Below are 17,050 nucleotides of genomic sequence, written 5' to 3'. Positions count from 1 at the left end.
AGGCGACCGTAGAAGCTTTACTAGGCCCGGAAATTTATTTAAATATATATATCCTCCCTTCCGCGGACGTTAATACTACTAATAACGAGGTAACCTTAAGAAATACTAATGTAAGCTATAAATTAGGTGGTCCGACCCACGGTATAATTATACCGTTACATCTAACGGTGTACATAAACTCTCACTATAAGACTAGTAAAGATTAGCCATTTAATAGAGAGCCGAGTCCCGGAAGTAAGATAACTTCTAATCGAAAAGCTCTTACTTATAGTACTAAACGTACTTCCGATACATAGGATTACTAGTCTCCCCGTATTAGTTTTATACCCTTTTCGAAGGAGGAACAAGGACTACGGCAACGAAGAACTTTACGTATAGATATAAGAAATAGTAGCGTAGTACAGGAAGAGGACGAGGTATAGGAATAGGATGGTACATAGGAAGAGGACGTAGTACGGTAATAGGATGACGTATAAGAAGAGGGCGATATACAGTAAAATAACGAAGCACAACAATAGGATAATATACAGCAAGAGAATGAAGTATAGGAAGAGGACGGAGCACAATAATAGGATAATATATAGTAAGAGAACGAAGTATAGGAAGAGGACGGAGTACAATAATAGAATAATATATAGCAAGAGAACGAAGAATAATAAGATAATGTACGAGAAGTAGACGAAGAGGACGAGGTATAGGAAGAGGACGAAGTATAGCTACGCTATATTGTATAGTAGGAGGACGAAATACAATAATAAGATAATATATAGGAAGAGGATACTAAGGAGAATATATTCTAGGAAGAAATAGACGAAGATAACTACGAAGACTAAATATCTAGTCCGACTTTAATACGATAGAAAAAGTTAAAAAACTCTACGAGAAGGCTACTAGGTATTAACCCTATTAGTTAAAGAAGATATTTAACTTATCGTTAATCTAAAAAACGACCTCTTAAGGATATTTTCTCCTAAGGCTCTTCCTTAAAACGTTCTAAGGTAGTAACGTACATAGACAATAAGCTCTAAATACCTATTATTATCTCGATAAGTACGGAAACTCCTATCGATCTATCCCTTTAGGAGGAATAGGATATAAAAAGATTAACTATAATGAAGGATAATTAATATAGTGACTACTCTATTAAAGCTATCCGGATATAGAAGGGCCTCTATACGAAATATAGCCCTAGGCTTTCGCGTAGTCGAAAGGGATAAGATACGTTTCGGGTTAAATTCGATAAAATTTACTTAATAGTATTAGGGATCGCTAATGTTTATAGCTTTCTAGCGCTACGAGAGGTTATAGATCTTTTATAGTAGGATAGAGTAGCTTAGACTTCCGAGATCTTTAGCAACGATCCTAAGGTTCTATTAGAAGCGGTAGGCGCTTTTAAAACGGCCGGTTACTTAAATAGCTATATACGACGATTTACATTAGCGCGTCTAGCTAATATTTATCTTGAAATAGCGGTAAACGGAGGACGCCTAACACTCGATAATAATCTAGCCTATCTATCTCCGCGGACGGCGATAACTAAGGCGCATAAAGTAGGGACCTATAAGGCTATAATACTCTATATATAGGGCGTATAATTCCCTACATAACGTAATAGAGTTAAATTAATAAAACGAGGCTTAATTAATTTATCCGCTACTAATACGTTATAGTGGAATAAATATAAGGACCGACTCCGTTATAAAATCGATACCGGCTAACGCTAGCTAAGCCTAGCCTATAGGTTTAGCTAGTCTACCCTTAGCCTAATTATACGAGACTAGTCCATTAGAAAGAGTATAGTAGCCGCTAGTAACCGCTTATAAGTAAAGCCTCCGAGCGATTTTAGGAGAGAGCTAAAAAAGAGTTATAGTTTTAAGGAAGACCTTATAGTTTTAGAGTACAATAACCTATTGCACGTAATCGAGCGTAAGAAAGGATAATACCTTCGACAACTTAATAAAGCGCTAAACATAAACCTTTTTAATTTATTGAAGGACCTAAAATGGGCGTAGGATCTTCCCTTATTATAATTAATAGAAGAAGAGATTATAATACGAGCGGATAAGGATCTATAATAGATTAATGCGTTAAGCCTTATCTAGCTTTTAGGCCCAGGAAGCTTAGTATCTTCTACTCCTACGTAGGGTAATTAACTAACTAAGAAATGGCTATAATGCTAGGCCTCTTGCTAAGCAATTCTTATACCTCTTTAATAGTATACGTATCTTATTCTGTTTACGACCTAGTTACTATTCCTACTAACTAGCTAGGTTTAATCTTAAAAGTAGTGCGTATACCTAACTTAAGGATATAGGTACTAAGGCGGTAGATCCGTAGTAGATCTCGAGACGTACCAATTTACTCCTAGTACTTTATAGATTTAATATCGCCTAAATTTCCCCCTTCCTATCTAATAAGTAGTATACATTTTCTACTGTGTGATTTCGGTTAGGCGGCCCTATTATTTATATGTATATAGAATCAAGAGATATTCCTTACTCGCTTTGCCTTGTAGCCTAGGAGCCGGGCGTCGTTTTGCCGCTATAGGGTTACATTTTTTATGAACTTATCAAGTTAAACTACCGGATTAGCAACTTTTCTATATAATGCCCCCCTCTAGGAGCTCCCGAAGCTAATTCATCGACGGCATTAATGCCAGCCTATATGTGGTCGAGATTCTCCTAGTTAGGTCCGTTGCGAGCCCTCTCTATCTAACTAGTCTAAACCGCAATCACCGAAAGGAATCGGATTACGTCTCCTTCTCCCATCTCAGATTAGTCTAGGCGCATCCTCTGCCGGGTAAATCCACGCGAGTTATCATGATTCACGTTCTTTGCATGCACATGATGGATGCAAGTCACGTGCATGGTCAAGAAATGTTGCTGCCAAAGACTCTATACTCTGCCGTAAATAATTTACCGTATTAATTCTCTCACTAACGCAGTTCACAAAGCGACATTGTTCTGCCTCATATGCCCCGATCGGCGTCTCATTGAAGCTGCTATACGAGTAACAGAGTAGTAGAGACGTCTCAGGAGATGCAAAACTAGCCGGTATAGATCAATTCACTAGTAGTTATATATAGAGAGTAGAACAGCAGCCATAAGTAGGGAAAATAGAGACATTTTTGACATCGAGTTGCAACATATGGAGGCTAAGAGATGGCACAAATAGGTCGAACCAGCATATCCCGAGGGAGAGGTCAGGGTAAATGAAATATTATCATCATCACTGTACTGTACTGTATCACGGAGCTTTGTTGAAAGGGATCTTAAGTCGCACATCTTCAAAGTGTGTCAACTCGCGCTCCGCCTCTTTAACTGGACATCCGCTCGTAGACTGGATGCCTCGTTTGCTGTGAATGATCTGCAGTGCACAGCTCTTCTTGTAATTCGATGATGAGTTCCCGAGCACTCCTAACTTCTGCAAAACTCTCTACATCGTCCGAGAATGTCGAATACATCTTCTCGTTCGGAATGTAGCTTGACTTCAGTTGAGCCACGTAGCTACAAATTTTGGACTCTGGTGTCGAGGAAAGTCACGAAGAGTCCGTTGAGAAACCAGTTGAGAAAACCGCGGACTCAAAATGGTTGTGCCCCAACTCGCATGGCACTCCAAGGCCTGAATTCTCGCCACTCGCAGATTTTGGAACACCTTTTGTTATATTCATCAGGCATCTGTTCGCCCTCGGTTCGGAACTTGTTCAACCACCCACCAGTTATTTTAAATACCATGGTGGGCAGTAGCAGGTCAGCACTTACCACTGGCCAGCTACTTCAGGACTTTTTGAAGTTTACTTCGTGTCGCACCCGGTTGTTAATATAATATTCACCTCGGCAGTGAAGAATTCCACTAGCGAGCCAATAGAAAGTCGTTATTTACGGAGATTCGGACATACGCAAGGTCACGGAATCAGCCAAACCTTGTCATGATAGCTTCAGGTATCCGTAATTTCCATGGCCATAGTCACCCAAAGTGGTCCGTGAAGCCGCTACATGGGGTGCTCATCTTGCGTAATTGCGAGGCTGGACAGTGGTGCAAGGAACATGGTGCTGCTAACCACCAAATTTGGGGAGATGCAGGCAGCAAGACGTAAGAGAAGGTTAGAGACGCCATTCCAAATCTAGGGTGTCGACCACAGAAAACCGTGGTGCCTCCTATGGCTATCAGGGTCAAAGCGATCTCGCACTGATTTCCAGTTTTCTCTCTTCGAGCAGACGTAAATGCATAGTCGAGGAGTTACGGGCATTCATAAGTCTTCCAGCAGCAATCTACGTAAGAGATGCAATGGTTGACCGGATACCTCTTATGCTAGCCACCTCGCCTGAGACCAGCTCCCGTGCCATATAATGGCCACGAATGCCATCCCGAGATTATCTCGCACTACCTCGTCCTTGACCCCGCAATGCTCTGCAGCAGATCTCCCGCTGTTGGACGGACGTGCCTGTGAAAAGCACGTTGAAGAGCGGAGTTGTTGAGCTACGGGCAAGCCTATGCTGTCAAATGGCAACTTGCAAGAGTGGCTGAATGATCGACCGGGGATTCCGCCTAGGAATAGCCGCAACTCAGCCTTCTTGGCGACTTCACTTTTAGCGTTATCGTCACGGAAGGTTAAGCGAGGCTGGCATAACCAGATGAAGGGTGGCTTTGCCCAAAAGCGGATAATAGCTTCCGCGGGAGATATTGATTTTCCCTGCTCTTCTCTTTCCGTCTCTCACAAAGAAGCTACGTACACGTTAGGATAAATTGCTGAAATCTACAACAGTCATGGTCAATGGCGAGCCTCCTAACCCCTCACTCTTGCGAATACTGTCAGAGGCTTGAAATCGACCCAAAAAGCCTGAAGCCCAGTGGTAAAAGAGAAAATGAGCTGGAGATGCAGATCCCGGGGCACTTAATCCTCAATGGAGCCTCGAATGGCTGCGAATTCTTCAACCGGCTCACGCCCGTCAAGCAGCAGGAGCTTCAGCAGCTTGAGAACAAGGGCGTTCATGTCAATAATCTCAAAGTAAAGATGCAACATTATATCTGGGCTTTAGAGTTGGCTCAAGGGAAGACATTCTGTCGGTCATGGCGATAGGGTGTCAACTTGAAGGCTACGGCACCCCTGGTATCCATTTTACTCTACATTCACCTTCTGGTACAGAAACCTAACATGCTGCAAGACGATGGACAAATGAGAAAGTCCAAGCTAACGCATGTTGTCAGCAGACGACCCCAGTTCCATGTGGATATCCCAACGACCGACAAATAGAGAACTAGGCAATGCCATCAGCTTTAAGCTTTTACGCACTTGGATGACAGAGTGTGCGGAAAGCCACGACGGCTGCCAGCAACGTGCCAAAGACGTTCACAGCTTCCGTCCAAGTCGCCTCATAGACGTTGAATCTCAATCAATGCGGCGTATTTAACTCTGCACAGCACCTAGACTTAAGGATTCGGGCCCGTACTGTGGGCTGAGCTACTGCTGGGGAGGCAATCAGCCCGAGAACACCACTCTGTCGAACGTTCGTCAGCGGCTGCAGGGGTTTGACTTGGAAAGCCAGCCGAGGACGATCCAGGATGCAGTCCGGGTCACGAGGATATCAGGCCATAGATATCTCTGGATTGATAGTCTGTGCATCATCCAAGACGACCCCGACGACATGGCGAGAGAATTGAGCCTCATGCATCGGATTTACGATTCTGCTACTCTTGTCATTTCAGCTGCGAATGCAAATTCTAGCACCGAGGGATTCTTACGGCTTTGTGAACCTGCGATGCTTGCCTATCAGCTTCGCTATCGATGCCCAACAGGAGACTTGGGCACTGTTGTTCTCGGTTGGAATGACAGCGAGTCAGAAGATCCCATCCATCGCCGGGCTTGGACACTTCAGGAACATCTTCTTGCGCCACGTCTTGCCATATATGGCACAAAAGGCCTCCGGTTTTCTTGTCGACGGGGATCATTCATAGATGGCTCGCAGACGCCTTGGCCCGTGAACATCGCTGAAAGGACTACCGAGGGGAACCGCGTCAGTTCCGGCCGTTTAAGAAATGACAAAGACTGGAACCAAAAGGGAGGCTGGTACATGCTTGTGCGAATTCCACCGGAGACAACTTTCTCACCCCACCGACCGCCTTGCTGCCATTTCAGCCCTTGCGAGTAAACTTGCTGAGGAACATAACGATAGATACCTAGCTGGTCTCTGGGAATCTGATTTATCAGTCGGTTTGCTATGGGAAGTCGACAATAGATCCCGAGCTGGTCTCTGGGAATCCGATATAGCCGGTTTGATATGGGACATCGGCGATATATCCCGGACCTACCCGGAATGTCCGGAACCCCCCTTTAGGGACCAAGTGGAGGGGTTCCCTTCTTGGTCTTGGGCCAAACTCTCAGGCTACACGGGGCTCGGTATCACAGATGGTTTCCGTGTTCCCGGCAGTTGGTACCACAGCAGCATTCAGCTACTTTGTGCTGAGGTAAGCCTGGGCCATCCAGGGGCGCGCTATGGCCAAGTTCTCGCAGGGTGACTCCGTCTTAGAGGTCGTCTTATACCGGCTATATGCCAAGCAATCGGCTGCTACTCGAACGAAATGAAAAGGTTCCCTTGGCCTTATGTCATTTTCGGCTTACAAGAACAACGTTCGGCACTATTCGTTCTTAAGGGAGTCGTGCAGCAACGACCGGGTCACAGATTTGGTTCTGACATTGAAGCAGGAGCCATTCTTGACACAAAGATGGAGCTAGAGGAGCTAAAACGATGTTACTACCTCGAGATTCTTCATACGAGTACCTACAAGATAAATAATTACTCGCAAGGACTCATCCTGGTCGCGAGAAATGCAGAGTCCACAATCTTTGCTCGGGTTGGTAAAGGTGCACTTCAACATGTTGCCGGAAAGACCGGCCGCGGAATTGATGATGAAGCGGATGAAAGCCAAAGGTTTCATCTTGAATGCTGGAGGAAGGCCGTCGATATGGTCGAGTTTGAGTTGGTTTGATGTTTGCAGAAGGGAAGAGATCATTACTGTAGTATGATCCGCACCCGATTCACGGTCTTCAAAGCAATCGCGAAACGTTAATTCGTTACCATTGGAGACAGTCGTCCTCAATTCGGCCATTGTAACGAATAAGGCATTTAAGCCTATTGTCTTCATCATAAGTCAGAAACCAGCAGTGAAGCAATATAATCGTCGTAAACGGAGACGGTCGGTCGGTTAGAACTTATTATTCGCAACCTGTCGACAGAGCAAAACTCAAGGATGGGATGCGACATCCTCCAAGAAACGATTGTCTGATCAGCACAATAGACGAGCACAGCAACAGCCGGTATGAAGGACCCAAATATGCGGATACAGAGCCGCACACGGTACCGCGGCCGCTACTCTCCCTCCGGAACATATTCATCCGCGACCAAGTCGACGAAACATTGCGCATTGAAGCTGTATCCGTTCCATTGAAAATGCTTATTGGGTTCATGTTGCATAAGATCTGGGGTGTGTCTGTCCGTAATTATGTAACATTATGCAGGTCAAGTGGTTGGCATGTGGCAATGAAAAGGAAAGAGTAGGGAGCAAAACGCGTAAAACGTGGTTAAGTGTGGTGGTCCACTTTTTTTTGGCCAGGCCTTGGAGGGGTTAAAGAGAGTAGATCCGCTTCTTCACAATTGAAAGAGCACGGAAGAGCGGCGCACCGAGTTCAATGGTCATTTTGTTAGGAATTGTGCAATGTAGGACCAAATCAGAGGGTTGAATAGGACCGAGCGGCTTAGCGGGTCAACGATGCCAAGCCGGCACATTGAGATCCAGTACGCAGATCCGTCATACCATGTCCGAACCAAAGGCGCCGCATGTTACTGTACTAGCATAGAATGATTGGGATCCCGAGCATTCAATGAATGGCGGGTCGATAAGCATAGAGACAGAGAAATTGATGAATGGAAGACTGTTTCGCGATAGGAATAGGGCGGCATGCATAAGTAATGCGTGCGATGAAATGCTTAGATAGCTACGTCTAAGGTTAAACCATCCTTTATGCGACCACCCCGACTGCGGGGGCGGGCCCTGACGGGAAGGAAAGGCGAGCCAGGCACAGCATCGTTGGCAAGGCTGACACTAATCATGTAATTACCGAGACAGGAACTGCCTTGTAAGTTTGACACGTGACGGCATGTGATCTTTGCAGAGACTTAGGGCCCTTCAACGGGAACGTAAACGACACAAACCTTGAACACGGCCCTGTCTCCATTGACCTCAAAATTGCACCGCAACGTCACACAGCATTTAGTCGTATGAGTGCTAATCGACGTCCCGGTGTGGTGAAATGCCCTTCGTCGTGAAATAGGGCCTGGGTACTTCGAGTGCCACCACATCCAGCACACTACTTACCGTTTAAATAGACGGTCTGAAGATGCACGTACGTTCTAAAGCCGTATTCTATTGCCATTGCCACTCTCCTTCATGTAAACCAGAATTTGATATCTGCACTAGCGGCCACATTAGCAACGACGGTTATGACGGCAACGGTTGCTGCAGACTAACTCATAACGCTGTATCAGCGGTTCTCGTGCTTCAGGTTCAAGGATTTTTGCTGCTCCGCGAGCTTTGGTCGATGAAAGCACTACAACATGTACCACTGTCCTTCAAGATTCCTCAAGCGACACAAATAATAGTCTAGTTCCCGCTGCGGGCATTCCGCTATGTCGGGATACTTGTAGGCGGTACAGCAGAAGTCGTGCATCCAAACTTCTCTGGCAGCTTCGTCGTTGCAATAACAGTGAGGGCTGTCATCTCGGTCCATCTCAGCCTCGTATTTATTCATAGATGCCTGCAGATCCTCTCTGTTCGGCTTGTTTTCTGGACAAGCCTTGCCGATAAAGATGTTCTGATCGACTAAGCTTCCCAAACGAAGCTTATGTTCCGACCTTGTCAATCCCTCGACCAGCCACGCTTTTAGAGGCTCCTAAGTTATGTGTTCTTTATCGAGAGTCGTTGGAATTCAAAGGGGGAGAACCTTGAAGCCCACCGGGGAACTTGGGCAAGGGCCACGCAAAGCCTCATACAATGCCACATATGGTCTATCCTAAGTGGAAATTGGAGTTGCAGCATGCATGCAAAATCCAGGATAGCTACCACTGTCTGGGACCCATCCCACGGGACTCAGGGAAGCCATGAATTCTATTATCCGTGAGTACTAGATTGAACAAGGCCGGCCGGTTCGGACGTCAGCAGGCAGAAGAGCTCGCAGGTCGGGCGAACCTGGGACCTCGTCACACTGCGTCAGCCTTTCCGACCTGGGGCCGTCCAAGTTTTCCACACCAGATAACTTGTTTGACAGTCCTTCCAAGGTTATCCTGTCCACTGGATCCACTGCCACGCACCGAGCTATAAGAGACTGCAGAAGCTTCGGCGTCGTTGCGTCGTGGCCGAATTCGGTCGGGAAATCGCATTGGTCGTTCACCCAACCTTTATCTTGGTATATATCGAGCATTGAGATGCCTTCACATACCAGGTACATCGTCCGACCTATAGAGTAAATCTCCGAAAGTACCACAATTTGCAACGGCCAGTCTTCAGGAATTCCAACCGATGTTCTACATGGAGCGTGAGTGCTAATATACTTTCTTGCTTCTGGACTCGTAGTGGCAGAGGTTGTAAACGCACGAGCCAAATCTATGAGGACGGCGTTTTCGTCGTCGTCTATCACGATATTGTCTGGCTTGATGTCTCCGTGCCAAGTCTCTTTCTCTGCTAAGAACCGGACCGCATCGACTAGTTGCCCAAGCCACTTGTACAACTTTTCGACTGTTATTGTCCCCTTACTACGCAGCCTCCGTGCGTAAATATCGAGGTTCCCGTTGCGGTAATGAGGCGCGAGGAACCCGCAGACTCGCTCATCAATATCAGACACCGTGACTAGAGCACAAGGTGGGGGAATGATGTTTGGATGAGGTGGGAGGATCACCAAGTTGCGGATCTCCTGATAGTCATAGTATATTCGCGTCGAGTATATTGGGCCTTTTGCAACATATTCGCGGCTTTCGTGGCATACGAGCCGCGTACTCGGAAGAAAATAGGAGCCTGGCTGAATGATGGGCTGCAGACAAGTTGACGGAATGGACGGTGGCAAAGTCATGTCAGTCTCAAATATATCAGTCGCGCGCTGTAGATGAGGCAACAATACGTAATCGATTTCTTCTTCAATATGCGGACCGTCGCGCGACGACCGCACTCGGAGACTCTTGGCCCTAGCATTTGCGGGCAGGCATAGTCCCCTCCAATAGCAATTTATGAAAGAGGACTTGAGGTTTGGGTTGGGCTGACCCCGAGATTAATTGGTTTGAACCAACTATACCACACTAGTGCGGCAGTTATGCAGCGCTCAGCTATGAGTACACTGCTCCCCTCTCTTGCTTCCAACGTCTTAAAAGGATGAATGCCAGCTAGAGTAGATTTTGGTGGCACTGGCCGCGAAAGGAGACCCAGACGGAACTAAATGTAGCGCTTAAGCTTGTTAAGTTTAACGAGAAAGTCGTATCCATGCAAAACTAGGTTCACGAGGGCCTGGCCGCTCTTGTGGTTTCATCCGTAGACAAGGCGGAGTATCACTCTCTATGTCTTATTCACTATGCATTCTACAGGTGTTTGAGTGGTTCTCCTCGCACCAAGATGTTTGCCGAGAGCAGCAAAGACAAGATCTGGGTTCAGCCTGATGGACCATTGATAAGAAACTCCGCAGGCAGAAGAGGCGCATCTCTCGGGGAGAGTTTGCGCTGATAGGAACTGAACTTGGCATTACTCCTGCATTCGGACTGTGAGTGGTGGTAGAACTTTAGTTCAAGCCACCTCGGAATAACCTGGGCTCGACCGGAGCCATGATCCATTCGATACGGGGTCAGGGTCCTCAGAAGTTGGGGGCTCAGAGCGATGTTGGAGCTGGGTCAGCCGCACCCAACGCCAAATCTGTCCCAGCCCACCTGTCCTACTTCCATGAAGCTACGAATGCAAATGGCAGTAGTCTATATAATATGTACAACAATGTCCTGCTATGGATGTAGTCAAAATGTTCCGCAGGAGGATAGGTCCATTCACCTTCAATGTCGTCCAATTGCAGGCCACTAGCAGGGATTACTGACATGGCAGGCTTGTAAGTCCAAAGGGTAGAGTCTGGAGCCGGCTGCAGTGTTGGCTTTGGAGGTCCACACTTGGAAGAAGAAAATCTGAGGAGGGCGGGCGTCCAGAAAAGCGGGCCTAATCCAGGCCTCTCCAGGCCAGGCTCCTAACCAAGTTCGCTTCGGTTGTGAGAGCCGAACGGGCCATGGCTACCCTGCAGGGGCCACTGCCTAGTTCCACATCCTTTCCTGCGTGCCGCCACCAGCTCATCCCTGCGCTAGCTCGTCACTATCTGCTGCAAACCCTCGTCCATCTAGGCTACGCCAAAAGTTAAACGCGCAACGCGATTAGGCGGATTTCCCGGTAGCAACCTTACGATTGGTCTCAGAAGACACAATTAAGCACATGGGAATTGGCCAATTCCCTTCCAGCGGTGAATGTGTCAGCAGGTGTGGTGGCACCACAGAGATTCCACTCACCACCAAACCCTGCCGAAAGTCTTCGCCTGTCCCCATTTTTGTGCAACTTCTGTAAATATAAAGTAGCTCACCTGCGCTGGCGACAGGTGAAGCCTGCGTCAAATGACGTAGCATACCGCATTATCGGGGATCCGGGCCGTCCATCCGCTAGGCCCGCAGCGCCACGACGGTCGTCACGCAGGCCGTCACAAGGATGCTGTTTGCCTGCTGTGGAGGACCACCGATCTGGCGCCTGAAATCCGAAGAAAAGCTGCTCACCGCTTAAACAATAATGGTTTACTGGCTCACTCCACACAGTGACATTAATTACCCCTATAAAATGGTAGCGGCTTCCTAGCCAAACCTAGCATGACGGACACGAGTCACACTCCCTCCTATCCACTGGGTCACCCTCAATTTCGGGACCGACCCGTTGTCTCACAATACCTGGCAAGTCTCGAAACTTCTTTTTTGCCAAACTACCGCAAGAGCCGCGCTCGAATCGAATTGCCACATGGAAGGCTCCCGCACTGCAGGTACCTCGAAGTTAAGCATCAAAAAGGTAATTCACGAGGTCGAATGGTCAGGGCTGCTCACTGCAGGCGCGTATTGCTCAATACGCTAGTCTGAACCAGTCGGGGAGGCTTCCGCCGAAATCGTTTTGATTAGAAACACCGACTTAGTGGGATGGCGCCTGCTAAGATTTTGTAAGAGTTCAGTCGGAGCTTGCTGCCGATTTGAAAGACTCCCCCAAGGAAGTGCTTGGAATATGGATGAGACTGGCATGGTTCCCCGAGCTTACCACAACCAACAAGTAATAGGGACAATCAACCCGTCTCCAGCACCTGACATGGGTTACAGCATATAGCTCTCCTGTTATTGGTCTCTTCCATCAAGGTAGGATGCAATAGGGACCCCTACACTAGTAGATTGTAACCTTTCCAACACAAGGCTGCCTCTTGAGAATATGTGCCCCCAGTCTACGGTACTATCAGGGAAAGATTCGATTTGTCAATACCTTAACCTCCTGCAAGGAACAGACCTCTTATGAAATTTTTATCCAATAAGCACAAAGTTCTGCTAGCATATTCCTAGTCAAGTCAAATATGCTGAAACAATGGTCACTAGTTTCCCCCATCTCAACTACGTATAGTGGCTGAGGTATCCTTAGCAATATAAAGACATTCTCGTTGCTCGCATCCGAAGTTGCTCTATTCTTTCTTGTGTTTCACATGTAAAACTATTGATTGCTTCCCATGGTAACATTAGTGGCACAATGGCCGAAACTTTGGGCATTGCTGCATCTGCGATAAGTATTGTTTGTTTTGCGGGTCAAATCTTACAAGGCTGTCAGAATATATGTACATTCCTTGATTCATTCAACGACGTGCCAGATGATCTCAGAGATTTTCGAAAACAGTTGAAGATGTTCCACTCCTTGCTGGAGTCTTACCGAATTGTACTCGCAGAAAGCGATGAATCGGTTGGGTCGGAGTGGTCTAATCTAACAAGATTGGCGCTGGACTATAGTGACGAAGCAATGAGGGAGTTGCAGAAGCTACTAGGGAATTGGAGTGATACGCAGAGGAGATGGAAAGATGTTATAGTGGTATTGAGGAAGGAAAAATTTTCGAAACACCTAGGCAGAATTGAGAAAGCAAAGGCTTATATTCTGGCATCGATGACCAGTACGGCTTTGTAAGTCTTCCCTTGCGCTTGTTTGGAGAGAACTTTTGTGGTCAGGTTCTGATTTACTTTTAGTGTGCACGAGTTCAAGAAATCAGGCATCGCTCACGATACGCGAGAGACACGCCGTGCTATTTCGACTTTGGAATCTAAGTTCAGTGCGACCGCGAAGACTGTGTCGGCTATCTCGAATAATATTCGAGGCATTGAACAAGCAGCTCATGAAACAAGAATCGCTGTGGAACACTTGGGTGATTCCATCTCCGAGAAATTCGCATATCTCCCAGTGGGCATCAACACAATGTTCGAAGCCACGTTGCGAAAGGTCCTCCGGGAGTACTACGGGATTTCCGTAAGACCCGGGGCGCCTCCAGGCTCTGGCAACTATGGAAATGATTATCTCGACCGTCTGTCTACTGCCACAAACCTAATGCATACGTCGCATTATAATGGACGTTTTGGTCACAGGGTTATGAAGCAGAATCGAAGAAAGGTAGCAGTCCAAACATGGTTTGGTACTATCTTCATCCATTCCACGACATTCACAACTCAAGAGACCGCCAATACGCATTGCCTGAAGGTCCACGTGGCTATGCAAAAGACCACGCAGACAAGCTTACATGTGGTTATCACGCCGTGTATGTTACGAATTGGATTGTTCTGCGGGATTATTTGGAGAAAAATAAGTAGGAATCATCCCGAATTCGACATGAATCTGCGAGTATACAATGATGTTGACGCAGCGGCACCAATAATCCAAGCTTGCGAAGCTGCAAATATTCAAGAAGTACAAAGATTGTTTTCAGAGGGCCAGGCATCGCCATTTGACCGACTTAAAGGCAAGAAATCTCTTCTTGATGTTGTATTGGAACGGATGGTTCTCCTCCCTATGCGACGAGATCCCGAAAATGCCCTAAAAAAATTACAAGATCTCTATGAACTTTTCAAGATGATGGTTGGCCACGGCTTAGACCCCGGACAGCTTTGGAGTCATAGAGACAAATCCAGCCCAGGACCACTGCCTTTCTTAGCAATGTTCCCATTCTTCTCGTCGCCAGAATTCGTACCCACCATTCTCAACATCGCCCGCATTATTATCGAACACAGTGTCCAAGACCCCTATTCAACTGCAGACTTCACCGAATTGCTTCGGTTTTTACAGAACGCTCCGGCTTGGAAACCCCTTCCTGTCTCGCAGCTCGTTTTGCACCAAGAACACTGGCAAACTGAGTTGGAGATCAGGGAGACGGTTGTGCCATACCAGTGCGATCAGAACCCAAGGCAACTGGGTCCGCGAGACGCACAGTGCCTCCGGACCTGGCTAGAGCACGCGGTGGATCAGAGAGAAGCCATCATGGCGATACGCTACTCGTCATATCTCTTTGCGAACGTAGTTCGCTACGGTGGTTTACCAGAAGACATCGGAGAGCAATTGCACTACCATTTTTTGTTTGTCACTCTGGAATTCGGTATCGACATTCAAGATGACCGTGATGGGCCATCATTACTTGCGACGCTTAGGTACACGGGGAAGTTGCATCAGTTACGTACTGCGCTCCGGTATCTCATGTGGGACGAGGACGATATCACAGAGTTGTTTGAGACTGAGCTCCTGGTTTCGTTGGTCTTTCAACTAGCGCATTTAGAACGCCACGATGTACGCGGAAGAGCTCTACCGACGACGATAGGATTCGAGCTCGTAACAGCCCCCGAGTGGAATTGCTACCTTAAAGGCTTGGATTCTACAGCATCTGGTAGTTGCCCTTCCCATCCACCGATTCACGCACGGCCAACCCAAGAAAGCGATCATTTTTTTAAAAATGGTCACGAGACAACACAGACTGGGCAGCAAATCCATGGAAGGAATACGCAAATCTCGGGCGGATTCTGGAGAGTTGCCTGCGACCTATTTATCACAGTAATATCGACCGTTCTGAGCTTCAGCTGATGCGGAGCACAAAGGGAGATCCACGTACTCCTGGTCGTCAGGGACATCCACCGAATCGGCATCATCGAACACGAATAGCCATCATTTCCTCTTTTGACTGAACCAGCTCTTTACGCGCAGCAAGTGCGAACCACAGCCGTTGACTCCTGGAGGGCAACCCGAATATCATACAACCAAAACGGCAGGATATGATATGACCCACAATGCAGACCGGTTTCGAGAACGGCTACTGCCTACCGCAACACCCGGGACGGGGCAATGACCGACAGAGATAACGCCATCGACAAAGCCAATGAGGTGGCTCGCCAGATGCCTGCTCCCAGCCCGTCCACGACTTTCACGGACAGTCGTACATCCCGGTCAACCCCACCAGTCTGCGGATCGGACACCTCAGAAGACGAGCTGGCTGGTGATGAGGTGATCGTCAAGCTGCTAAGACCTGAGCCAGCGCAGCGTCCGGGCGGCCAGGAGTCTGGAACTGGACGATATTATCACACTAGCTCTTCCCAGACATCTATGATGCCTCCGCATGATCAAATATAGGCATCCAGTCACCGAGAACGGCTGTCACCTGAACAGGATACATTGACCCATCCAACCTCCCATACACGGTATCCAGAGACCTCCTCAACGGACTGCCAACGAGACTCTGGACAGCGCCGCGTGACGCGCCCCGTTGAGTTTTCTTCAGAGCGCATGCGCCATGATGGCAAGTCGGGATGGCGTATACGCCACAAAGGGCAAGCAATGTTTGTACCGGATTCCCAGTGGGTATCTTGTGAGAGAAATTGGAAGGATGCTCTCTATTGTGCCTCGCTCAACGTGTTCATCTATTCGCCTACGAGCAGAGACCGCCGCTGGGCGTGGTGGATTGTGCGAAGATTTTGAAGTTGACGGTTGGTGATTTGGCTGGAGACTGTATCGGGTTCGGTGTATTGTCATTCACTGGAACAAAACACTTATATGGAGGGAGTGGCAGATATCGGCCAAAAAGGAAGAAATTCGCATTTCTATACGATGACGTCAATCCTTCTCTCTCCTTCCCTCGCCAGCCTACGCCCCAACATACATCCTGACCAGAAACCCTGAAACTAGTGTCCTATCATTGTTAGGTGGGACACTATTCCTGTGACCCGAGAGGTCCTGGCGGGAAAAGGACCACCCATAGCTCCCCACAAATTTTTGAAACGCGTTAAATAATTGCTCCCAACTGCCCAAAGCTTGAGCTAATGGGCCCCTGCGACCATTGACGCGTCAAATTCCGTAGAAACGCGTCATGGTAGCCATGGGGCCTGCGGCCGTACTGGCTCTGAACCCGACAGCATAAAGGAGCACGCCACGTTTCTCCATGAAGCATATGCAGCGGTCAAACGGACCTTTACTGCTATACCAGCGACCAATATAGACCCTATCATGGACTCCACCCTGCAACTTTTGTCTTCCAACACTTGGCGAGAGGGATAGGTGCGATTCTGGGATGCAGATGCGGTAGTCTGGATCCTCGCCCTCTTGCGAGCCCGATCAGGATTCTGGGAGCCTTCTGTCGGGATGCGCTTCCCGTGCCTCAGAGTAGCCTGGCGTTCCAGTCGCACCAAGTCACATCAGACCTTTTCGTCGTATTCTTGGAAGTGACGATCGAGTTCAGAATTAGGGGAGACTAGCGAGGTAGTCTTGAGGTTGAGAAGATGCATTTCACTCATGGATTCGTGTTTTCGGAGGGCCGAATAGCTCCTGAATTGCCTGAGACACACCACACAACGGTGTGCGTTGTTAGAGTGAGCACACTTGCTGAGTAAGAACAATGGGGGTGAACGGGATGGTCCGATGCCTAAGGTGGGACCCAGATAAGGCTGGGTGGGCT

The 17,050-nt window shown here is 47.7% G+C and overlaps 3 protein-coding genes across 3 annotated transcripts; 2 read left to right on the top strand and 1 right to left on the bottom strand.

Annotated features, from left to right (window-relative positions):
* The first annotated feature begins 5,204 nt into the window (after positions 1-5,204).
* Positions 5,205-6,234, top strand: A1O9_09459 (uncharacterized protein). The gene has a single exon (XM_013401429.1). It carries the CDS (start codon positions 5,646-5,648, stop codon positions 6,147-6,149), a length of 504 nt encoding a protein of 167 aa, XP_013256883.1. The 5' UTR covers positions 5,205-5,645; the 3' UTR covers positions 6,150-6,234.
* A 2,209-nt stretch (positions 6,235-8,443) lies between these two features.
* A1O9_09458 (uncharacterized protein) lies at positions 8,444-10,120 on the bottom strand (the record flags this gene model as incomplete). The annotated part of the gene is made up of 2 exons (XM_013401428.1): positions 8,444-8,521; positions 9,494-10,120. 2 exons carry the CDS (start codon positions 10,118-10,120, stop codon positions 8,444-8,446), a joined length of 705 nt encoding a protein of 234 aa, XP_013256882.1.
* A 5,393-nt stretch (positions 10,121-15,513) lies between these two features.
* A1O9_09457 (uncharacterized protein) lies at positions 15,514-16,047 on the top strand (the record flags this gene model as incomplete). Its single annotated transcript, XM_013401427.1, has 2 exons — positions 15,514-15,643; positions 15,809-16,047. Coding segments are annotated over 2 exons (369 nt in total), but the record flags the coding sequence as incomplete, so codon positions are not given.
* Positions 16,048-17,050: the final 1,003 nt, after the last annotated feature.

This window comes from Exophiala aquamarina, assembly GCF_000709125.1.
Source record: "Exophiala aquamarina CBS 119918 chromosome Unknown aczIA-supercont1.10, whole genome shotgun sequence".
In the NCBI taxonomy this organism is placed as follows: domain Eukaryota; kingdom Fungi; phylum Ascomycota; class Eurotiomycetes; order Chaetothyriales; family Herpotrichiellaceae; genus Exophiala; species Exophiala aquamarina.
The sequence above is the reverse complement of the archived record's forward strand: the minus strand, read 5'-3'. Positions and strand labels throughout refer to the sequence as shown.

Excerpts from the sequence above, each read along its gene's own strand:
- A1O9_09459 (XM_013401429.1), top strand. The coding sequence starts at position 5,646 with ATGGCGAGAGAATTGAGCCTCATGCATCGGATTTACGATTCTGCTACT.